We start from the raw sequence: 25,944 nt of genomic DNA, 5'->3' as shown, positions 1-25,944 counted from the left end.
TGGAGTGTAGGGGATCGGCTTGGGAGCTCAGCAAGCTCCCCAGCCAAGTGGGCCAGGTGATTGCCCTCTGCTCCTCTCCTGCTCTTCCTGGAGAGTCCCTCTTGTCTGCCTCTCTTGATCTCCCCAGCCTCAGGGACTCCAATCTTGTCTGGCCTCCACTTCTCCTACCCCCTTGGTCCCCCTACATGCTACCGGTTCACTCTGGGGTTCCTTCCATCTCCTAGGGGGTCAGAGTTCCCCACCAGCAGCCGGCAGGCACCCCAGGCTAACTCCATGTCTTCCCACACCGCCATCTTGACTCTGTCTTTTTTAATTACAGTTTTGTCCAGATATATGCCCAGGAATGGAATTTCTGGATCATATGGCAACTCTAGTTTTAGTTTTTACAGGAACCTCCATACTGTTCTCCATAGTGGCTGCACCAATTTATATTCCCACCAATAGTGTAGAAGGGTTCCCTTTTCTCCACACTCTCTCCAGCCTTTATTATTTGTAGACTTTTAATGATGGCCATTCTGACCAGTGTGAGGTGTACCACATTATAGTTTTAATTTGCATTTCTCTAATAATTAGTGACGTTGAAAATCTTTTCATGGCCCAGTGGCCATCTGTATGTTTTCTTTGGAGAAATGTCTATTTAGGTCTTCTGCCCATTTTTTGACTGGGTTATTTGTTTATTTGTTATTGAGTTGTATGAGCTGTTGTACATTTCGGAAATTAAGCCCTTGTCGGTCACATCATTTGCAAATATTTTCTCCCAGGGTGTAGGTTGTCTTTTCATTTTGTTGATTGTTTCCTTTGCTGTGTAAAAGCTTATAAGTTTGATTAGGTCCCACTTGTTTATTTTTGCTTTTATTTCTATTGCCTTGGTAGATGGTTTTTTTAGGTCACTAAGAAAACATTGGTATGATTTATGTCAGAGAATGTTTTGCCAATGTTCTGTTCTAGGAGTCTTATGGTGTCATGTCTTACATTTAAGTCTTTAAGCCATTTTGAGTTTATTTTTGTGTATGCTGTGAGAGTGTGTTCTAGCTTCATTGATTTATATGCAGCTGTCCAACTTTCCCAATACCACTTTCTAAAGAGACTCTTTTTTGTTCCTGATATTTATAATTTTGCCTCTCCTGTTTTTTCTTTATCATTCCTCCTCAATTCCATTAATATTTCCAATAATCAACTGTTTGTTTTAATAATTTAATATACTACTTCTGTAACTTATCTTTCTCACTTCTCTTTTATTAGTTCTTTCCTTCTATTCACGTTTTGTTTAATTTGCTCTACCTGCAGGCTCTAGAATATAGGTTCTTTGTGTTTTAACTGGATCATGGATGGTATCTGACTGAGCCAAACCAGTGAAGTCTGGGTATGAACTTAGGAACAAAGCTAGGGGTCAGTTAGTTTAGGGAAACCTGAATCTGGCAATTGGTTATTATAGAAACAAGAGACAGGACTTGAATGCTGCTGGCTAATATCCAAATAGGAAGATGGTCCAGGACATCTAAGCTGGGAAGAGGCAGCCTATTGGCAAATTCCAAAAGAAGTAAGAAACATCACAGGTAGAGCTAAATAGATAGTAGACAAGGTGGGTGGGGGTGGGTGACAAAAGGAAAAAGACTCCCAGGCTCTGGGAACGTTGGATATCTGTAAGGATTTAGTTATTAGGGAAAATAAGAACCACATCTCTAAACTTGGTCAACCCTAATCTTTTGTGGCTTATTCCTACTGTGCCCATGCTAATTACCTGGGGACTCATTTTTGTCCATCTTTCAGTGGGTGTCACACTGGGGTCTCAACTGTTCAGATGCAGATGCCCACAAGTGGAAAGTGTGTGTGATTTCTATTTTATAATACTTGAGATAATAATAAAGTTATACCATCCCACTAAAAATTACCTTCATAGGAAACTCTATGCTCAATTAGATACTATTACTAGATGTAGTTTAAAATTTCTACAACAGACTTGCTTTCAGAAGTTTTTTTATTAGTTGTTGTTTTATCTGTAATTATCCCAATTATTTTATGAAGATTTTCATGTATTTGGGATAAGCTGAAAATCATTAAGATCCAAGTCTGGAGAAAAAAAAATCAATGACAAAGTGGGGTGATTCAGTTTAGGTCAAAAATGAAAGTGCAGCTATATAAAGCAATAACACTAGCCTGTAAACTCCGTTTTATAGGGGAGACAATGAAAATACATATAAGTAATTAGCCTGGTTTCATATAGCCAGGATGTGTCTACACTAAGAAATCAGACCTGCGCTCTTAACTGCTATGTTCTACTACTTTCTAAGATTTGACTATCTATCAACCTTACAAAGCACAATGCTGGCAGTATGTTTATTCAAGATGGATATCTTTGAAATGGATGCCTCGGCAATCAAAAGCTTAATGTCAGGCACTTACACTCAGATTTCCATCACAGAAACCCAAGAATTAAAACTTGAATATTAGACACATCCCACTCCTAGAAAAGATCCTTCCATCAGTTTCAGGGGCCTTGAGTTCCAGCCTACCACTGTACGGCCGGGCCCTTTCTCTACTCTTTTGTGCAATCCTTCCACCTCCAAATTTCCATTCACTTCTAGTGCTCAAAAGTTTGTCTCACTTTCTTTACATAGAAGCCTTTTCCAATCGAAAAACTACTTTTCCCCCAGCAGGAATTTTTTTTCTCAGCTGTTGATGTAATGACTTTTTTTCACACCCAGTTACATTTGCTTTACAGTTAGGAGTTCTAAATAAGAATTATATTTGAAAAACAATTTTCACCACTAAAAATGGGGGAGAAAGTTTTAAAATAACTTTTATGGGCCAATCCTGAAACTGAAAATGGCAATGTACCTTATCCCTGAGAAACTATATAGGTAAGTTCAAAGACTCCTTGGGAATGCCAGAGCACAGTGCTGTGGTATACAAGTCTGCTTCACTGAATCATATATGATATCATATGGAAAAAATTAGCAAAGGAATAAAGAAAAATGTCAAGAATACAACATATCTTTGCAGCGGCTAACAAAACGTAGCACCAGCATGGCGTATAGCTACAGACCAAATTAAAGTCCTCTAAAACAGAAGTGATCTTTAATTGCCTCAAAGGCTATGAAACCAGAGGCATGGCATTTTTAGAGCAGTAAAAGAGCCTTGATGTCGTCTAGTTCAACCCACTCACTTTACAGATGAGAAAACTAAGCCACCAGCTAACTGATAACACAGCTGAGCCCAGAGTTGAGGTTTCCTGATTCCAAGTACATTCCATTGCCTGTGGCAGTATGGCTGTCATACAGTCACTATCAAGAAAACAGGCCCCAGTGTGCATGTGATGAGGCCCAAGAGCCTAGAGAGTGCTGTGAAGAAGGTAATATGAGCATTGGAGTCTGAGAGAACTTTGTTCAAGTTATTAGACCTTCTGCTCTGGTCTGAATGTTTGTGTTCCCCTGGTATTCATATGTTGAAACCTAACCTCCCAGGTGATTGTGTGAGGTGACAGGGCCTCTGGGAGGTGACTAGGTCATGAAAATAGAGCCCTTAGGAGTGGAATTAGTGCTCTTTTAAGAGAAGCCTCAGAGAGAAAGCTCCCTAGCCCTTCTGCCATGTGAAATTACAACAAAAAATAGCCATCTACGAAGTGGGCCCTTTCCAGACACCAAAGTTGCCAGTGCCATGATCTTGGACTTCCAAGCCTCTAGAACTGTAAAAAATAAATATTTGTGGTTTATAAGCTGCCCAGTCTGTGGTATTTCATTATAGCAGCCTGAACAGACAAAGACACATTCCTTGCCTCAGTTAATTTATCTGTAAAAAGGGGCCTAGTCCTTCCCTCAAAGAGCTATTTTGAGGATATTTTTTAAATGTAATAATGCATATGAGATCTCTATCACTGTGTCTAGAACATAGTAGACACAAAATGAACACTAATATCCTCCCTTTTCTCAGCCACACCAGCATATAAGTTGGATTCAAGGCCAAGTAACAACAACTAGAAAAAAACAATAAACACCAATAACTGAGAGACAATGACATACATGAGCACTGTTGTTGGTACCCTTTGTTGGGACTGAGGCATGCTGGGCCAGTCCTTCACACTGCCAGCTGGCCAGTGAGTGAAGGGAAATACGTATGAATGAAGAGCTCTGCTCCAAATTCTGCGTCAAGGAATGGTCCATGCCAGGCCCAGCCTGCACATCCTTCCTACTGGCTCCCCAACTCATTTCCCAAGGGCAGGCTTGGCCTCTTCTAGTTCCCAGAGCCAATCTTGACCTGGGGCCAGATGTGCTCAGATGACTCCAACTCCACATTTGGCTGCCTGTCAGTCCACTTCAGACCTATTGTCCAAGTCTTGATGTCTAGGCTTCTGCTTGCTCTCCTATCCTATTCCTTACCCCACTGACCTGGTTTCTAGGTTTCCCTGGCTTCCTTGTCATTCTGACATACACACCTGATAAGAAACCCACTACCTCGTCACCTTGGTTCCTCTGTAGTCAAAAATTACAATGGCAGCCTGGCACATAATGGTTTCCCAAAAGGCTATGCCTATGTTACCCATTCTGTCCTTTAGTTATGCCTGAATGATCCAAGGGAAGAGACTCCTGACCCATCCGGTACTTTCCTGGGAACTCTGAGAACTTAAACAGAGACAGAAAGTGGTAAGAGCTGAGTCATCTCTGGCAATGTTCAGGAGAGAAACCCACAAGCTCTTCTTGTTTCTAAAGGACTGACCCTGTTACCAACCCTTCCTGAGGCTTGGCTGTTTACAGTAGCTCTGCCTTCTATTGTAAACTTCCACAATAAATCTAATTTTTGCTTAAGTGATAGAAGATCTGTTTCTGGTTCTTGCATCCATATGAACCTTATCCAGTACAGATCTCAACTGTTGACTACTTATCTGAGCTCAATGTATCCTGCTCCTGGTTCAGAACCTCTCTTTCTCAGTCAACTCACCTAGCCAAGCGAAATCTTAATGCATAATCATGCACACTTGTATTTAACATTGATATTTGTCCTAGGTTTTCTATAGGATAATTTTTGGAACTTTTTTCCAGTAATAGTAATTTCTTTGGTCATATTTATTTAGTCATCAATATATGCATCCATCCATCTGTATTGAGCATCTGCTGCACACTAGGCACTGTCCATGGTCCTAGAATTATAAAAATGTACAGGCAGCATCCCTGCTTTTGAACATCATAGACCAGTGAAAGTAACTGCCATACCAATAAATAATCTCAGTACAAAATCTAAGAGCTATAATGAGGGTACAAATATGAGGCAGTGAGAGCACTGATGTGGAAGCAAATAACAATCTTTAGAAAGGGGATCAGAGAGTCTTTGCAAAGTAGCTAAAGTTTAAAATGAATTTTGGAGAATAAGGATGAATTCATGAAGGGAAGAATGGTAGGACTGCTTTAGGAAAACTGCAAGAATGACAATTTGTCAACTATTCAACCTTGCAATCTTATTTCTGAGATTTGTCCTACAGATGTATTTGTACATGTAACAAATAACTTATGTATAAGATTAATCATTGCGGCATTTTTTGTAAGAGACTGAAAAAAACCCACGTGTAAATTAATGAGCACTGATTACATAAATATGGTGTAGCCATTTGATGGAAGACTATGCAACTTTAAAAAGACTGAGAAAGTTCTTTATTTACCGATGTGAAAGATCTTTAAGATACAATGCTAATTCTGAAGAACCTAGGGGCAGGACAGGAATAAAGATGCAGATGTAGAGAATGGATTTGAGGACCCGGGGAGGGGGAAGGGCAAACTGGGATGAAGTGAGAGATTGGCATGGATTTATATATACTACCAAATGTAAAATAGATAGCTAGTGGGAAGCAGCCACATAGCACAGGGAGATTAGCTCAGTGCTTTGTGACCACCTCGACGGGTGGGATAGGAAGGGTGGGAGGGAGTTGCAAGAGGGAGGAGATATGGGGATATATGTATATGTATAGCTGATTCACTTTGTTATAAAGCAGAAACTAACACACCATTGTAAAGCAATTATACTGCAATAAAGATGTTAAAAGAAAAAAAAAAGATACAATGCTGAGTAAAAAAGTAATGTTTAGGGCTTCCCTGGTGGCGCAGTGGTTGGGAGTCTGCCTGCAGATGCAAGGGACACAGGTTCGTGCCCCGGTCTGGGAAGATCCCACATGCCGCAGAGCGGCTGGGCCCGTGAGCCATGGCCACTGAGCCTGCGCGTCCAGAGCCTGTGCTCGGCAACGGGAGAGGCCACAACAGTGAGAGGCCTGCGTACCGCAAAAAAAAAAAAAAAAAAAAAAAAAAAAAAAAAAAAAAAAAAAAGTAGGTTTTATTATTATTCATCTGTGGTGAAGGCTAGCAGGTCAAGAGATGACTGCCAGTGTAAAGATGGTTTGTTGTTACTCACGGTTCCTAAAAGGGGGCATGCCACACAGCAGGGGCCACAGGAGGGAGCACCAGGATTGATCAGGAGGCAGAGGAAGCAAGAGGGAAATGCGGGCAAGAGCCCTTATTGTAGCTTCTGCAGGAAGAACCAGGCGAGGCAAGGTAAGCAGGTTTAGGATTGGCTGATTTAAATAATTTCAGTGGTTCTGGGGCATAGGGGCTGCCTGTAGTTGGCTGGTACCTGGACCTGGCTAATTAGGGCAGAGGAATAGTACCCCTGAGAATGAGAACCTGATAGAGGAGGTGGGTGGGGGGATGCCCATTCTGGGTAGGTTGGTTTGCATTTGAAAGGCACACCCAAAGGACCGTCCTTTACTATCTCTAGAAATTGGCTATCCCTGGGAGGGGCAATCTCTCCAGGCTCAGCAAGACCCCAATGTCAAATCATCTGAAGCATGTGATTAATACATAGTAATGGATGATAATCCAAAACATAAAATAAATATCCATGAGTCCATACTGATATAAATACAATATTGAATAATTAAATACGTGAAGGAGAAGAGACAAATCTCCCTAATAGGATTTCAAATAACTTATCAATATGTAACTACTGCCTGCTCCAGGAGATGAAACTTAATTCCCACTCCTTCCCCACTCCACACCCCCATGAGTATGAACTGTGCTTAGTGACTTGCTTCCAAGGAGTATGGAAAGAAAGAAAGAAACTTTACAGTGGAAAGATGCTTTCCTTCTGAGATAAGGGCAAAATCTAATATCAGAGAGTATTTCATTACCTGGTCCCACAGCTTCTAACCTTCAATCATTTTATACCATTTCCAGGATCTTTTCCTCTTACATCAGTGAATGTGTCTTATAGAGGTAGTAGGTGAACTTCAACAGATTTTTTTAAAGTATGCTTGGTTGCAGAATCTTAGGATGATACCAGCCTCACATCATGGGTGTCAGACAATGTCCTGGTTCAAGCCTCCCTCCAAAAAATGATAGCTTCTTCCAAATCTCTCCATGTCCACGGTCTCTATAATCAAAAGGGACTACAGTGTTTTCTGATACTTCTTTTCTCTGATTCTATTCTTTTCTACCAGTAGACTCTCTCACTCTCTTTGCTAATCCAAGATTTTAAATACCTTCCAATAAATTTGGCATTGTTCTTGGAAAAAGCTAATTGCCTAATTTGTACTTATCAGTGGAACAGAGGTGGGGATGGTGGGAGAACAGCAAACAATAGAGGTATCCTAAAACAATTAGTTGGAGGCAATTTAGAGAATTTTTTAAAAAATCATTATCCAGGGCTTCCCTGGTGGTGCAGTGGTTAAGAATCCACCTGCCAGTGCAGGGGATACGGGTTCCATCCCTGGTCCAGGAAGATCCCAAAGGCTTCGGAGCAACTAAGCCCGTGAGCCACAACTACTGAGCCTGCTCTCTAGAGCCTGTGCACCACAACTACTGAGCCCTCGTGCCACAACTACTGAAGCCCGCGCGCCTAGAGCCTGTGCTCCGCATCAAGAGAAGCCACTGCAATGAGAAGCCCACGCACCACAACGAAGAGTAGCCCCCGCTCACCGCAACTAGAGAAAACCCGCGCGCAGCACCGAAGACCCAACGCAGCCAAAAAAAACCACACAATGATTATTTTTTAAAATTCATTATGCAAATATATATCTATTAACAGTTATTCAGCTTTGAAAAGTATCATTGCTTAGAATTTGAAGAGGACACTCAATTCAGGTTTTCCACCTTGGTTGTTAAAATTCCTTATAATTCATATCAGGCCTCTGCAAGGTTATAAATCTTACTTCTCACTAAATTGTTATTATTATTCTACCAACCGCCTTTATGACTAAGGGTACTTCAGCTGTCTTTCCCGTCACACATCCCCTTTCCGTCCTTCTGCTACTTCTTTCTTTGGCAGAGAGAAACTCCCACATGGTTCCCTGGCTTCAGGAAAGCAATCCTCCACATGAACATGTAATCTGTTGAAGCAGAGAATCCAGGAACAGCACCAAGCGAAAGATTTTCTCCTTTTGGTTTCTTTAAGGTGTCCTGCTGAGGAAAGAGCTGGCTAGTTCTTATTTCCCTAAAGCCTCGCGATGCCTAAGGGGTGAATCAGAATTGGGCATTTGGCTCCATCCCTCTCAGTAGAAATACCAAAGAAGAGGTGGCTTTGGCCGAAGCTGTTCCACAGTTGCTCTTGCCGGGCCTTTCTTTGAACCTGTTGGGAATGCCTGTCCCACAGAACCCAAAACTAAGAAAGATCCAGCACACTGTAATTGCCACTTAAATTTAGGTGTGCTCCCTGCTAATCGTGGGTCAGATGTAAATGACTGAAAAACCAATTGGTTTAGAATATGGCCACAGCAGTGTTGCTTTGGTAATTGATCAATAGAGATTTGTGCTTAGTCAAGATAAGGTTGGATTGCAAAAGAGTATTTGTAAATTTAGAGACATCATTTCTATTTTTAGATAAAACTCATCAGTGCTTTGAAACACAAACAATGCTTAACCAATAGAATCCTTTATATGTGTATGTGTCTGTGTGTGTGTATTTCACAATGGTAAAAGCAAAGGAAAGAACAGACAAAACAAGACATAATCTTGATTATCCAGATTTTTCCCAAACAAGATGTCAGCACCTCAAGGCAAGAATGTTCCCCAAATGGTGTCCCACAATTGGAAATGCTATTCAACAAGATACGATCAACAGAGAGTCAAAAGACGATGACTAGGAGAAGGAAGTCACCATTCAATACGAAGAGCCCATTCTGACCAAGGTCAGAGTTGAAAGGTAATTTCAATGGGTGCAATAGCATTTAATACTCCCAGAATCAGTCATTTTTAGAAATATTGCTGTTCAAGTAGATGAATCTTCATGCATTTTTATTATCGAAACCAAGGCCCCCTAAAACCAAGTTGCCTTACTGAGTTGATGATTAATCTCTCTATCCAAAACTTTATTCCCTTTCTTGTCCCCTCTAACCTCAATCCTGTGCCAGCTGAACACTAATCAACCAGAGTCAGATGACTAAAATTGCTGTTGTCGATAACATCGTTAATGTACTAAAATTGCTATTATAGAATATCATCATTCATGTACAAACTCAGGTTGTTTCTCCAGGGCTGGATGAGCTGATCCTTGTCTCTTTTCATAGACCCTCCATTGCCTCTTAACTGGATTATTGCAAATGTTTCCTTAATTATTTCCCTACTTCTTGCCTCTCTGGCAAGGTCCCCTGTATAGATTTACCCTCTTAATGCATGGCTGTGTTCACCTCACTCCCTCTATGAGTTATCTATTGCTGTGTAACAGGTTACCCCAAAATGTGGCAGCTTAAATATTTATTATCTCACACAGTTTCTGTGGGTCAGGAATCTGGGAACAGATGAGCTAGTGTTGGCAGGGATGCAATTCTCTTAGGCTTGACTGGGCTGGAGGGTCTGCTTCAAATGTGGTTCCCTCAGCTACCTGACAGGTTAGTGTTGATCAACGGTAAGAGGCCTCTTCTCAGTTCCTCATCATATTAGCTTCTCCATAGTGACATTTGAGTGTCCTCATGACATACAGCCAGCTTCTCCCAGGGTGAATAATCCAAGAGAGTGCAAAAGAATACTTTTTAAATAGAGTTTTTAATTGGGGCCTGAGGACAGATAGTAATCAGCAAAATGACTGCCTGTAAGATTATTCATTGCTGCATTAATTGTACAAGCAGAAGACTACCAACAGCTTAAATGTACTTCAAGGGAGAACTAGTTAAAGAAATTTGACAGATACAGTGGAAGAAATGGGATGCTTTTTATATTTATATAAAAGGATGTCTAAGATATAACCTCACATGAAAAACATGAGGTATAGAATATAGAACAGCATGTATTGTATGCAAAATATGTGTACATGCATACATATGTGTGTGTGCAATATGTATACATACATACATATATATTTATATAAAATATATGATTTCTCTGGAAAGGTACACAAGAAATTGCTAACTGGAGGCTATGGTTGCCTCCAGAAATCTAGGAAGGGGCTCTACATGACTGGGGGAAAGATAGAAAGGGAGACTTTCACTGCATGATATTTGTATCTTTTTGTTCTTCCACTTTTATTGAGATATAATTGACATACAGCACTGTATAAGTTTAAGATGTACAGCATAATGATTACATACATCAATGAAGAGATTATCACAATAAGTTTAGGGAATATCCATCATCTTATATAGATACAAAGTAAGAGAAAAAGAAAGACTATTTTCTTCCTTGTGAAGAGAACTCGTAGGATTTACTCTCTTAACTTTCATGTATAATATATAGCAGCAATAATTATGTTCATCATGTTGTACATTATTACATCCCTTGTACTCATTTATCTTATCACTGTAAGTTTCTACTTTTTGACCACTTTCATCCAATCTCCCTCTACCCACCCCTTGCCCCTGGAAACCACAGTCTGATCTCTTTTTCTACGAGTTTGTTTTTTGAAGTATCATTGACCTTCAACACTATGGTAGTTCCTGGTGCACAACATAGTGATATGATATTTCTATACATTACAAAATGATTACCATAAGTGTAGTTACCATCTCTCACCATACAAAGATATTACATTGTTATTGACTATATTGGAATATAGTCAATAATAATACAGTTGATATTTCTACCTTTTAAATTAAGTGCTTATTCAAAAATTATTTTTAAAAATCCAGACCAGTTGTCCACTCAGAGGGAAAAAAGCCAAAGCCAGAGGAGAAGAATAAAATAAATGACTTAGCTACATGAAACATTTAGACATCAGAGAGAACTAGATGGAAATACAACTTGGACAGTTACTATTGAAATGTGGGAAACATATGGTTTCAACCCCAAGTGAGACTCCCAGTTACCTATAGTCTAATCCTGAGAAAGGAGGCCTTGGGGCAGTGGTAGAATTACTTTGGAAACCAAGATGAAAGAAGTTCACTTTTGGAATTACATAAATTGGGAGCTGGGTGAATTTTAGAGATACAATAGATCAGAGATCACAAACAGGCAGGCCACTGGCCAGATGCCTATGTGTGTTGTGTTTGGTTTGAATACTGTTTTTAAATGTTATGTGAACTGTTAAAGGATAAACTGAGGTATGTTAAAATTTTTGACTCTCTTTGAGCAAAAATCAATTCAAATAGGGCAGCGCCAAACAGGAAGAGGTTAGGAGAACTCCACTGACTGGAGCCTGGGGAGAGAATCTTATAGAGAAAAGGCAGAAGCAAAGCAATTATTGAATGGTTATAGCTTGGCTGTTTGTGATTGGTTGTCCTTAGCATTTTGATTTTGTAACCTTGAGGCATTTACAGACTTAGACTTTGGTTTTCTGAGGCAGGCTGACATTGAATTAGAGCCACCTCAATCTAATGGCCTCCTTGTTTAAGTAATTTAACAAAATTAATTGCCCATATTTGAAGATCAGGAGATTTCACTTTTTTTGTTGTTGTTGTTAAAAAGCTAAATATCTGACTTCTTTAGAAATGTTGGAAGCTGTGGTGGAAAAATCCTGCATTCCTACATGGCAGCCATGGTAGCTTTGTAGACAGAGGCTGGTACTCCCCAGTTTGCCACGGCTCCACCCAGCAAGCCAGTTTTCATCACCTGATGAGCTCATGTAAGCATCTCAAGTGAGGAAACTAATGCTCAGAGGCAAACTTTGAGAGCTCATGTCTCCCTGTTCCTACTCTCCAATCAAGAGTCATAATCTTGGTTTGTGCCACTACTCAGAATCCTGTCTCTAAATTAATGCCATGACCTCAACCCAGTGGTTGGTTCCAACATCCACAATTAGGAAACCTTTGTTTTTGTTTTTGTTTTGTTTTCCTCCCTCAGGAATCATACAAAAGTCACCCAGAATTACAAGGACTATATCTATCCTGGGATCTTAGAATCTTTCTATCTCCTTTCTGTTGTTGTCTGGTCCTACTGCCAGGTCTAAGAATGCTCCCATTTTCTGCCAAGCTTGCAACAGGGCCAGAAGCTTCCTTTGCCATGGCTGAAGAGGAAAAACTTCCTCTACACTCTTATATTGTCATTTGGGAACTGTGAATTAAACTGACAAAAGGCAGACTAATGAGAGTTCACAGAAAATGTTGACTCAAGGAGGCGGTTAGAATTTGGGCTTATGTACTATCTTAATGAGATAAGGGGAAGGGGAGTGCAGCAGTTACAGGAAAACAAATGACGTAACAGGGGAAGGGGAGAAATGGCACTTATTGGAAAACAAATGACTTTCAGGAAAGATAAATAGGTCCTTAGGAGAACAGATGGGAGATACAGCTTTGTGACAATGTGTAAGTGTGATGCCCACTTCTAGTCAATCTACTCTAGTTGTGGGAGGGAATTTATGACAATTGAGTTCTTTGGGGAGGCTCCACATTTAGGAAGATAATGGAGTTCAGGAAAAAAAGCCAATTCTCAAATGCCTTCAGCTCAAAATAATTTTTATGTTGCAGTGGTTATTCTGGACCTCTTTAGACTTATGCTAAGGAGTGGCCGCTGGCGCTAAGACTCAAAGGAGTTCCGCTGGTGCCAACCACTAACCCTTCTTTCCCCCCTGATCCCTGCGATCCACACATCTCAAGATGCTGTTCTGAAATGCCACACCTCATAGTGAACCACCTTCCCCTGCTGTGTTCTTTCTGGTCCTGACCCTTCCCACTGCTTCTCAGGAACCACTGTGGTCTCCATTCGTGAAGACAATGTTAATCTCCAGATATATGTAAGAGTTCTTACATCTGAAACGTGACTTCATTCTCTGGAGTGAGAGCTCCCCTGTTAAGGGATTTAGAGCAAGGTTTACAGGCACTGGGAAGACTTAATTGTTCTCAGGTTGTGAGAATTCAACTCAAACTAGCTGAAGATTAAATAAATTACTGGCTTAACATAATGGCAAGTCTAGGGGAGAAGATGGCCTCAGTCCCACTATTCCAAGTCACCGTGACTTCTCTATTTTCTGCCTTTGCTTATTTAAACTCTTGGCTTTTTCCCTCTAACCCTTCCACTGTCTGACACAAGCTATGTCTAAGGGCATAATCCTCAGACCCAAGGACCTGAGGATTATTGGTCCAAGGACCAATCCTCAGGTCCTCAGATTGGAGGGAGTTTCTTAGTTTACATTTAAAATCTCAGAGTTCCGACCTTGCTTCTGTTTGCTAGCAGTTAACTCCTTCCTCAACAGCACAACTGGGATGATAATACCTGCCTGGAAAAGCTGTTGTGATTTTTAAAAATATACGTTAGGGATAATACTGTACAGCGTCTGATATACAGTAGGCGCTCAATAAACATTATTCTGTGCGTGTACAGCAATGATACGTATATATATACTAACATGGGGCCGTTGAAGAGGTTCTAAACGAACCGGACCTGGAGGGCCAGTCGTGCCCCGGGTCTCAGCCTTCGACCCTCAAGTCTCTCCTTGGGGCAGTGAGGCAGCAGCTCTCGAACCCTGGACTCAAGGAAAAGTTCCGCACCTCAGGGCCGAGAGGAAAACAACGAGGGGGACCAAAGGACGTGCCCAAACCGCCCTATCCCGCATAGAGCGATGCTGCGTAACTGAGCGGGCTGAGAACCCACCCAGACAAGCTGCGGTGAAAAGAAAGCCGCAGCCGCTGTCCTGTGAGCCGAGACCAGAGAACAATGAGTTCAAGCCTTGCACGCGGAGGCTCGGGTTGCCGCGCCCGGGGGCGGGCCCAACTCGGGGCCTGACGGGAAACGTAGTGTCTAAAGCTGCGCCAGTGCAGCCCAGTTGCTCGCCGGCCCGGGCTATGCGTAACTACAAGTCCCAGCAAGCCCCGCAAGGCCTTGATCAGCCGCTTTTCGCCGGGAAGGGAGAGGGGCGAACATGGCTGAAAGCAGCAGGGGCGGCTCAACGTGTGGCGGCGGGGTGGGTGGCAGGCAGGACCCGGTCCCCAGCAGTGGCGGCTGCAACTTCCCGGAGTACGAGCTTCCTGAGATGAATACGCGCGTTTTCCATGTGGCAGCTTTCGGGGAGTTGTGGCTTGGCCGGCTGCGCGGGGAAGGGGACTTGTCGCTGAAGGAGCCGCCAGCACCGGCGCTGCCTGGGGGCTGCGGGGTTGCCGACTCCGGCCAGGAGGATGCGGCCGTTGCCCGGGATCTGGGCTGCAGCCTGGAAGCGGCAGCCGAGCTGAGGGCGGTGTGCGGGTGAGTGCGGGGCCGAGGGGCTCTTGCGGCTTGGAGTCAACCCGGGTGCAGCCTTGTTCCTGCGCGCCCCTGGGCCTCATGGGGGCGGGCCTGTGGTTTACTCCCCGGTGTAGAAGGGCCGCCCTATCAAAGCTTTCCCGGAACAACGGGAGAAGTCCCGTAATGGGAATGTACAATTTCTGCTAGTGGGATTGAACGGACGAGAGAGCTGCATGAAAGATTAATTTTAATGTTCACTAGTTTTTAAAGTGCTTATTAATGTAGGAAGGCAGTCAGAGTAACAGCGACGTGTATCTGTCTTTGACAAGACACTTTGACGACGGGGGAACCTTAGTTTGTGATGAGGCTGGAAGGAGATTTAACCACAGCAGTGTCAAAACCTTGATTATCTGTGGTCTCTTTTGGGGACCTCCTGGGTATGCTATTACTGAGATAGTCTTCAAAGTGCCTTATTTTAAATGAAAATATGAAAATAACGGTATCTTTCTCCTTTTAACAGTATTGGCCGCCTTCACCCAGCCATATATCCCTTTCTTTATAGAATATCGGCACAGAATTCGCCTTTAATTCTGGTTATCTGATTGCTTAATTATTCAGTGATGTATTTAGGACACAACCCCTGCTTGCTAAGGACAGGATGCGGTGATAGCTTTGTTTGTTTTTGTTTTAGTCTTGATAAACTGAAGTGCCTTGAGGAAGGGGAGGATCCAGAAGTCATCCCAGAAAATACTGACCTAGTGACTTTGGGGTATGGAGGACTTTTCTTTTGTTACTTGCTACTTATTTAAATATTTTTTTCAACATTATATTTTTCGGAAGTTGACAGGATGGTATTGTTATCCCACCTCCTAAATTCAACCATTGTTGACATATGGCCGTATTGGCTTTAGCTGTATGTGTTTGAGATACCTCGTGTGTCTTTTTCTATTGCTGAACCATTCAGTAAGTTGCAGACATGATAATTTACCGCTAAGTACATCAGTGTATAGCTTCTAAAAGTATGATCCTACCACTTAATCAGAGTGGTTTTATTATACCTAAGAAAATTAACAGTAACAGCATTATCCCTACTATTCAGTCCATATTCAAATTTGTGTTTATTTTTAAGTGTTTACAAAAGTACAGTTAATCCGCTTAGATTTTGGGGTGGCAAGCTAAATACTCTGATAATGTGGTAAAGGACTCGTTTTTTAAAATTTTCTGTCAGATCCATACTTTTGTAAAATAGGATAAAAATGAATTACTAGAAAAATGAAATTAAAAGCAAACGTAATAAAACTCCAAGTTTTTTATCATTAAATTCAACAATAATATTACTGTCATATAGGTGTGAACATTTCTAAACGCTTACTCTCATTGTCTGTATTAATTGGATATCAATTCCGGTCGGCCAACCACATTTTGAGAAAGGCTGCTCTATGGTAATACTATTATAGAGAAACTGCATGTAATAGTGAAATTTGTAATTTCCAATTTGTAGCCCGCTTATTTTGCACCATCTCAGCTATGTTGTCATCCTTTATCCTACCCTGTCTGTTGTCCCCCTCAAAAATTTAGGCAGGCCTTTCGACCCTACCTTGTTGTTGGGTTATTTTTGTAATTGCCAAACCTGTTTATCTTATCTCTGTTGCTAACACTTACATTAGCAACACTTGGAGCACTATAAAAGGTTCCTGTCTTTCCTAGGTCCTGTGTTTTCTTCTGACTTATCCATCCTGCTATCATCTAAGCATGCTCATTTGCTGAGAAATTGTCAATGACTCAACCTCTCCTCTATGGGAAAATTTCAGATTTTTTTACTTAGACATTTGAAACCTTCCACATAGCCCAGATCTGCCTTTCTTGACTTGTTTTCAACCATTTTCTCTTTCAGTGCCTCAGGATGCATATGGCCCCTCTTCCAACTGAACCCTAACCAGTCTTTGAGTCCCTAACATTCATATCCATATCTCTACAACCCATCTATCTCCCTTTGGAAATAGATACACTTATAATGTCTAGAATCCTTCTAACACTTTTAAAGTTCTTGAAGGCTCATTGAGAGTCCAAGCTCCTTCATCTGTGAATTCCCCTTAAGCCTGTCAGACTGCTTTACTCCATTTGGTACCCTTTAACTATTGTTGATTGATTATTTGGATTTTTTTTCTAAAATGCACATCTGATTGTCTCATTCTCTTACATAAAATCTTTCAATGGTTCTTAGGCAAAGTCCTGAGTTCTTAAATGGATCACAGGTTCTCTGTAGAATGGATCTTGCTGATCATTTCGGCCCTACATCCCTGCAGTGCTCCAGCCATGTTATACTGTTTCTCAGTTCCTAGAATGTGCTCTCTCTCATCCTAGGCCTTTGCCTAGAACACTCACACTTCCTTATCCCCCGGTCTGGCTGACTTCTACTCATCTTTCAAGTTTTAGCTGAAGGACTAAGGACTCCATCTAGCTCCCCTTTTATGCTCGTGTAGCTGCTTATACTTCTCTGTTGAAATACTCTTCACACTTATATTGTACTTATTTAATTTTCTGTTTTCTAGCTAGACTTAAAAGTTCCATAAGTTGTGTCTCTGTCACACCCACTGCCATGTCCCTCATTCCTAGAATTTTGGCATATAATAATAGGGAGTCAGTAGATATTTGTAGAATGAGTGGAATAAATGAAATTTGCATAAACCTAAGGAAGCGACTTTTTAGACATTGGCTAAAAGAAGAAAGTTGATGATATTTATAAAGCAGACTTTTTTCTTCTATAGTCAATTACATGCTAATTGGCATATAATGATGTTATTGAGCTATGTGAAATAGTAATTTTCAGACTGCTTTACGCAGCGCTTGACTGCTTTACACAGTGCTTCCCCTGGCTATTTTCTGTTACTAGATCAACTGGATCTCCTTGGTTGTCTTCTAGTCCCTTCCATAGGAGAAATGTGAATAGAATTATATGTATAATCTAATGTAAAAGGAGTTAGTGCAGCATTCCTTAGCTGGGATTATTTTGATGTACTTTAAAACTATTATATTTAAAATAAGATTAATCTTAACAGTACCACAAGTGAATTAGGCTTGTGCCAAAAGCCAAAAATCTGTATCTCTCTGCTTTCTCTTTCACTAAACCTTCCTTTCTTTTCCCTACCAATAACTTAAAAACGTAAAGTAAAAACAAAACCTAATTACATGACCCCTTTATTGTGGCATAAAATACATTTCTGTCACTTCTTCTTTTCTCCAAAGGTTAAGCAACATTGTTTTTAATATAATAGCTTGTAAATAGAATATTTAAGAATATACTCTAAGGGGGCTTCCCTGGTGGCGCAGTGGTTGAGAGTCCGCCTGCTGATGCAGGGGACACGAGTTCGTGCCCCGGTCCGGGAGGATCCCACTGCCACATGCCGTGGAGTGGCTGGGCCCGTGAGCCATGGCCGCTGAGCCTGCGTGTCCGGAGCCTGTGCTCCACAACGGGAGAGGCCACAACAGTGAAAGGCCCACGTACCGCAAAAAATAAAAATAAAAAAAGAATATAATCTAAGAAAAATTTCCAGAATGGGGAAGAAAACCCAAACAGAATTTCCAGAATGGGGAAGAAAACCCTAACAAATTAAAAGGGCTCACTGGTTACCTGGGAAAATTAACTCAGAATTATCAACTCTGAGATGTATCCTAGTAAAACAATTATATTTCAGAGAGAAAATGGGTAAAAGGGGACATTTTAAAATATATAAATACAAAGGTAACCACTGGAACAAAAATGCAAATACCAAACCTCCCTCTGCAATTTCTAAAAAAATAGACAAGCAGAAAGACATGTCTCATAATGAATAAAACAGGTAATATAACAAAATACATACAATTGAAAATGTAATAGAATTGAGGCCAAAGGCATCAGTTTTTCTGCAGTCTCATAAAAGGGTTTAGATTAGGCTCACAAAACAAAAACCTTGCAGAGACAACAGACACATCTAAAAAAAAGCAATTCAGAGAGGCCAAAAATAAATAGTGGGACAAAAGTATACCAGATAAATGGAAAGAAAAATTGAGCAGATGTAATGGTCCTGATAACAGACTAATAAAATTCAAGTCCCCAGACATTAAATGTGACAAAGGAAACATTTTAGTGCTAAAAACCACAAACCACAGTTAGGATAGAATACTTATAAATATATATACCCCAAAGAATACAGCAACCAACTTTATAGAACAAAACTATAGGGGATACAAGGAAACATAGCTAGAAACACACTAACAATAGGGCACTTTAATACACCAATCTCAGCACAAGACAGATCAACTCGCTAAAAAAGTGAGGTAAGAGCTCTAAACAACATAACCAGTAGGATATGTCTTATGGAGATACATATATATACATAAAATTTATAACCCAGTGTTAGAGACTGCGTGGCACATTCATAAAAGTTGGTTATATATTAGGTCACAGAGGAAACATCATAACATCCATTGAGTCTAAATAAAACAAACCACTCTCTGATCACACGTAATACAATTAGAATTTACTAACAAAAACAAAAATCAGGCCATTCTAACATGGAACTTTTCTAACAGGGCTACTGTTACAACATGGTAAAATATATATACCTTAGTTGTAAAGCTAGTATCTTATTTAATAGAGAAGCAGTACATGTATTTCTGCTAAGATCTGGAATAAGCAAGCATGCCTAGTATCTCACTGCTTTGCAGCATTGTATTATAGGATTAGCCATGCAGTTTGACAAGAGGAATCAATTAGAAGCATAAGAGTAGATAAAGAAGAAAAACTAGCTCTATTTGTGAATGATTTAATGGTATTACCTGGAAAAGAAATCAATGCTAAAACACACAAAAAACAAAAAAGAATTTAGTGTAAGAGCAGGATACAAAATTGATAAATTAAAAAAATAGCCTTCATAGATACAAACAGTAAACAGTCGGAGGACATAATGATGGAGGAAAATCCCATTTACAATTGTCAAAAAGGTTAAATGCTTAAGAATAAATTTAACAAGAAATGTGTAAAACTGAGGTAAGGGAAAATTTTAAACCCTCCTGAAAGACTCAGAAAAAATCTTGAAAACTTTGAAAGATATCCTCTGTTCTTGAATAGCAATACTAAGCATTATAATGTTGTTAGTTCTAAGTTAATTACAGATTAAGTGCAATCCCAATAAAAATACTAAAAGTATTGGTTATTTTATGGAGTTAGTTGATAATAAAGTTCATATGGAATATATTCAAGAATAACTAGGAAAAAACTGGGTGAGGAGGAGAAAATTGTGAGTGCCTTGTAATTTTACCATATATTAAAATATACTACAAAGTCTTTATAATTAAAACAGTGGGTACTAGCTCATGAATAGACAAATACACCAGTGGAATAGAAGAGAAAGCCCAGTTAGATTCAAAATGCATATGGAAATTTAGTATGTTGCTATACACAAGAATAAACTCCAGAGGGATTAGTATCAAAATGTAGAAAATGAAACATACCTACCTTGGTGTAGTGAAAGGCTTTCTAACTATGGTTTAAATCCAGAGGTAATAAAAGGAAAAGATTGATAAAATTGACTACATATAAAAATTTAAAATTTTGCATGACAAAACCCACGATAAACAAAGTCAAAAGACAGCTGCCAGACTTGGAGAAAATATAACATATACACAAAGAGCCGGTAACCCAAATATATAATACCTTAAAAGTTGAGGGACAAAGACCAAAAACCCAAAGGGAAAATGGGGAAAAGATATGAACCAATAACTCACAAAAAAAAGATATAAAAATGACTCACAAACATGAAAAAATGTTCATGCAGATTCATTATTAGAGAAATGCAAGTTAAAATAACAGGTACCTTTTTTCCCCTATCAGACTGGCACAAATTTTAAAATATACATTCTTTTGATGAGGCTGAGGGAAGCAGGCATTTTCAGACATTCCTGATGGAAACGTAAATTGGTAACAGCCCTCCTCTAGGGAAATTTGGTAATGCCCAACACAAAAGTACATAGGCACTTAGCAGTCCCACTTCTAGCAATCTCTACTGAAGATATACCTCCAACAGTATGAAAATTTATTATGCATAAGGTTATTTGTTGCAGCATTGTTTGTAATAGCAAATATTTGAAATATCCTAAATATACATACATAGGAGAGTGTTGAAGAAATTATAGGACATCCACACAGTGCAGTATTGTGTAGCTGTGCTAAAGGTTAAGGAAGGATGAACCAATAGAGAGATTTCTAGGAAATACTGTTACATGACAAAAGCAAAGCTCAGAAGCATACGTTACCCTTCATGTAAAAAAGAAGTTTCACTGGGTATCAGTTTATTGGCTCTCATCTAAAAGTATACCCTTTTTGCCCACTCTGTAAAAGAGTCTCAGCTCTTTAAATATTTTTCCTTTCCCACCTGGCACAGTATTAAGCTTTGTCAGTAAAGGGCACAGGAGAGACTTTGCATGAGGAAGGAGTTCTGCTTCTTGGTGCCATGTGCTGGCTCAGCAGGGTCCTGCAGCACACACAGCTTCACCAGCATCCAGCTCCTGCAGTACCCGGCAGTCAGTAACACAGAGCTTTCCCTGCCTCTCCACTCCCCTTGAAACCTCCCTGGAAAAGCTTTTCCTGGCACCCTTGAGGGCATATTTCCAGCAGGTTCCACTGATGCACCCTAGCAACTTCTCTGCCATTCAGCGAGTCACAACCATTCCCTCTCCAACAAGGTCTGGCTCTCAGTCCTGGGGGAAGAAAAGGGAGCCTTCCTTGGGTATTCTTTCTTAGCGCAAGGGGTAGGGTTCCTTGTATGCTCTTTCTGTATTCTCTAGCGTTCTCTACTTCTTACTTGCCAGTCCCTCATTACTCCACTCCTCTGTTAAAAGTTAATAATTCTTGGGCTTCCCTGGTGGCGCACTGGTTGAGAGTCCACCTGCTGATGCAGGGGACACGGGTTCGTGCCCTGGTCCGGGAAGATCCCACATGCCGCGGAGTGGCTGGGCCCGTGAGCCATGGCCGCTGAGCCTGCGCATCCGGAGCCTGTGCTCCACAATGGGAGAGGCCACAACAGTGTGAGGCCTGCGTACTGCAAAAAAAAAAAAAAAAAAAAGTTAATAATTCTTTAGATTAAGTTTTCTCTGTTCAAATTACTGTTTAGTTTTTTTCTCCTAATTGAACTCAGACTGCCACAAAAAGGAATATAAGAAAATACATTGGTATCTGTGTATTTGAACAAAAGAAATGGAGAGGGTAAACCAGAACTGTAGAGATTGGTGGCTTGCGGTGGGTGGGTAGGACAGGTGTGGAAAGAAAGGAGGAAATAGGTACAGGTTAGTACCTGTACTTCTCTGAAGTAATGATACTTCTCTGAATATGTATACTTTTTATAACTCTCTTAGAATCATAGTAGTGTTTCATATATCTTTTACACAACCCAAAAGTAATCAATTAAAACCAGCAAAGATGTAGGGAGAGACCCAGAATAGAATGTGAAAACTAACAAATGAGTCTAATTGTGTTACAAATGAATAGGATAACAACACTGAAGAGAATTAGTAAGAAAGATCTAATCTGATTCTGTATAAAAGTGTACTTGGATTCAGTGTTGTAAGGCTGAAGACAAAAAGAACTACTAATTTTTAGTGTCTTTCACAAGGGGGGTAGGTTAGCAATTCTGAAACCATGTTTTTTAAAGAACCGAACATGTAAGTGAATAGATTATAGACAAAGGGAGCTGGGTTTCTTGCTTGTGGAGAAAAGTTATAAACAAGGAAAGGTTGAAGGCTAAAATGAATCCTGATTTTAGTTTGGGATTAGAAGTATTAGTATAAACTCAATGGCTTTAAAAATACTTAACAGAGTATTGGGTTAAATAAACTACATTATTGAAGTTAAAAAATATATAAACAGAAAAATACAGAAACACAGATACTTGTACATGTGTGGTTTAGTATATATATGTATGTTTCATACCTCTCCCTGCTGAGAGTCCTGGAAGCAGTGACTGCAGTAACAATGAGAACACCTCATGCTGAGGTACAGGTGTCTAAACTTCTCTCCAGTGAAGGAGCTAGGGCTCCTAGAAGTGGTTGGTTCCAGGGCTGAGACGAAAATACAGGGTGAGCCTTGAGCATCTTCTGTGGTGCCAGAAAGTAAGGAAATGCTTAACAAGAAAAAAAAAAAAAAAAAAAAGATGACTTGTTGAAAGAACAGAGCCAAATTGAAGGAGCTCCTAGTGGCCAAAACTGGAATAATTTGAGCAACAGAATAACAATACTATTAGATTTTAATCTATAGAATAAAGTAAATATTTATGAATTCATAGTAATAATATAAATAACCAAATAAATAAATAAATAGGAAGAAAGAGGCAGGTCTTCCTCATAATACCAATGAATAAATGTTAAAGGAGGAAAATAGAGAATCACTGTTAGGTATAAACCACAGTAATAAGTGTTGTAGACAAAATCTACTGGTGAATGCTAAAATTCCTGTATGAAAGTTTGAGGAGAAACAAGATTTGCGTAGTCTCAAAGTATCTCCCCACAAACACTTATCAGGGACAAAGGAAAAGAAAGTATCTTTCTAGTGTAGGAGCCTGGCAGACAGGAGCTTAACTAAGGTAAATATCTACAGGACTAAGACATACTAATATTAACATTATGAACATCAGGATGATACAGTGAGAAGGAAAACATCATTCTTGTGGTATTCTTGTCAAAAGTTTATAAGCTTACTCCAATTATGAGGCAACAGCAATTAAACCCCAATTGAAGGACTTTCTATAAAAACACTGATTAGGGCTCTTTGAAAAGTGTCAAGGTCATGAAAGACAGAGACTGAGGAACTGTAAAAGACTGGAGGGGAAAGGAGAAATAAATACAATGTGGTGTCTGAATAGGATCCTGGGACAAAAAAAAAGAGGCACTAAAGTTAAAAACTTGTGAAATTCAAAAAAGTTCTTTAATTAATAATACTGTATTAATGTTAATTTCCTGGTCTTGATAATTATTCTATGAACATGTAAGATGTTAACAGGGAAAGTCAGGTAAGAAGTATAAGGGAATTCTTTGTACTATTTTTGCAGCCTTTCTTTAAGTCTAAAATTAGTTCAGAATAAAAAGCTAAATATTGAAGATATTTTTGAAGTCCCAGTAAAGAATGTTGAAGTTTGATTTTTCTTGTAACAGGGTTAGAAAGAGACTTCTGGAACACCGGGAAGAAACCATAATGATAGACCGGGTCTGCAGACAAGAAACATTTGCTTATGAGATGGTAAAAGTCTTATCTTTTCCACCTTTTCCCATGAAACAAACAACTCCTCGTTGATGTTAGTGATGACTGTATGGTGGCTTTGTATTGGGTGTGCTTAGTTGGAAACAAATTAGAGAAACTTCACTGGGACTGGGAACTAGTAGAAAAAGAGATAAAATTCAAGTGATGGGGAACTCCCTGGCAGTCCAGTGGTTAGAACTCCACTTTCACTGCTGAGGGCGCACATTCGATACCTGGTCGGGGAACTAAGATCTGCGAACCATGCAGTGCAGCCAGAAAAAAAAAAGAAAAAAAAAATTCAAGTGATGGCACATTTTCCTGTCAGATCTCAGCCTTTATTTTTGATTTTACTTTGGTCTTGCCCTCTATATTAGGCTAATTTCATGCCTTTCACCACCCTCTTTCTGATATTTTTGTTCTGCTCCTGATTTTGGTTTAACTATATTTTCTAATCCATTATTTCTTAGCTAAAACCCTCAGAACAATTTAAGATGGTGAATAATGAGGAATTAAGTGTTAGTAGACATGATAGGTTCATTCAGTACATGTTCTTGACAACTTATTATGAGCCAAATGCTGTTTTAGGCACTTAATAGTGCAGAAGGGCATCTGTTTTCTCTCTCACTCATTTTTATAATTGTGGTAAAATTTACACAACATAAAATTTAACATTTTAACCATTTTAAATGTTCATTTAAGTGGCATTAAGTACATTCACAATGCTGTGTAAGCATCACCACTATTTTCTGAACTTTTTCATCATCCCAAACAGAAATTCTATACCCATTAGCACCAACTCCCCATTCTCTCTTCCTCCAGCCCCTGGTAACCTCTGTTCTACTTTCCATTTCTGTGGAAATGGAAATGCCTATTATAAATATTTCATATAAGTAGAATCATGCAGTATTTGTTCTTTTGTATCTGGCCTATTTTACTTACTATAATGTTTTAATAGTTTTAATAGTTTAATAGTTAAAAGTTTTAAGTACTGTAATGTTTTAATAGTTTTAATAGTTTAATAGTTAAAAGTTTTAAGTTCCTCCATGCTGTAGCATGCATGAGAACTTCATTCCTTTTTATGGCTGAATAATATTCCATTGTATGGATATACCACATTTTGTTTATTCATCCATCTGTTGTTGGACATTTGGGTAATTGCTGCCTTTTGGCTATTGTAAATAATGCTATAATGAACATTAGTGTTACAGGTATCTATTTGAGTCCATTTTCAACTCTTTTCAGTATATACCAAAGGAGTGGAATTGCTTGGTCATATGGTAATTCTAGGTTTAACATTTTGAGGAACTACCAAACTGTTTTCCACAGGGGTTGAATTATTTTATATTCCCACCAGCAATGCGGGAGTGTTTCAGTTTCTCCACATTCTTGTCAACATTTGTTATTTTTTAGGCTTTGATAATAGCCATCTTAATGGGTGTGAAGTGGTATTCATTATGGTTTTGATTTGCATTTCCCTAATGATTATTGATATTGGGCATCTTTTCATGTGCTCTTTGGCCATTTGTTTATTTTCTTTGGAGAAAGGTCTATTAAAGTCCTTTGAGTTCTTTGCCAGTATTTAAATTGGCTTGTTTGTCTCTGTTTTTGAGTTGTGAGTTCTTTGTATGTTCTGGCTACTAGATGCTTACCATATGTATAACTTTAAAATATTTTCTTCCATTCTGTGGATTGTCTTTTTACTCTCTTGATAGTGTCCTTTGATGTACAAAAGTTTTAAAATTTGATAAAATACAATTTATCTGTTTTTTTTCTTTCGTTATTTGTGCTTTCGGTGTCATACTTAAGAAACAATTGCCAAAACCATTGTCATGAAGATTTTATTTTACCCTGTTTCGTATAAGAGTTTTATAGTTTTAGCTCTTAAGTTGTTGATCCATTTTTAGTTAATTTTAATGTATGGTATAAGGTAAAGGTTCAGCTTCAGTCTTCTGCATGTGGATATTCAGTTTTCCCAGCACAAAAGACTGTCCTTTCCCTATTGAGTGGTTTTGGTACCTTTGTTAAAAGTCAGTTGACCAAATAAGGTTTATTTCTGAGTTCTCTATTCTATTTCATTGGTCTCTATGTCTGTCCATATCCTGGTACCACATTGTTTTG

At 39.5% G+C, this 25,944-nt stretch overlaps 1 protein-coding gene across 2 annotated transcripts in view; it reads left to right on the top strand.

Moving 5' to 3' along the window:
- The first annotated feature begins 13,762 nt into the window (after nt 1–13,762).
- The window catches only part of SNAPC3 (small nuclear RNA activating complex polypeptide 3), a 38,193-nt gene continuing 26,011 nt past the window's right edge, over nt 13,763–25,944 (top strand). The window contains exons 1-3 of one of the 2 annotated variants that reach the window (XM_059072955.2): nt 13,763–14,579; nt 15,250–15,327; nt 23,742–23,826. In XM_059072955.2, coding sequence (XP_058928938.1) covers nt 14,260–14,579; nt 15,250–15,327; nt 23,742–23,826 — 483 coding nt within the window. In that variant the 5' untranslated portion in view covers nt 13,763–14,259. The remainder of the gene's footprint in view (nt 14,580–15,249; nt 15,328–23,741; nt 23,827–25,944) is intronic. The other variant, XM_059072958.2, reaches the window with a different exon arrangement.

The sequence above is a fragment of the Kogia breviceps genome, chromosome 8 (genome assembly GCF_026419965.1).
Source record: "Kogia breviceps isolate mKogBre1 chromosome 8, mKogBre1 haplotype 1, whole genome shotgun sequence".
Classification (NCBI taxonomy): Eukaryota; Metazoa; Chordata; class Mammalia; order Artiodactyla; family Physeteridae; genus Kogia; species Kogia breviceps.
This window is presented reverse-complemented; position numbering and strand designations above follow the sequence as displayed.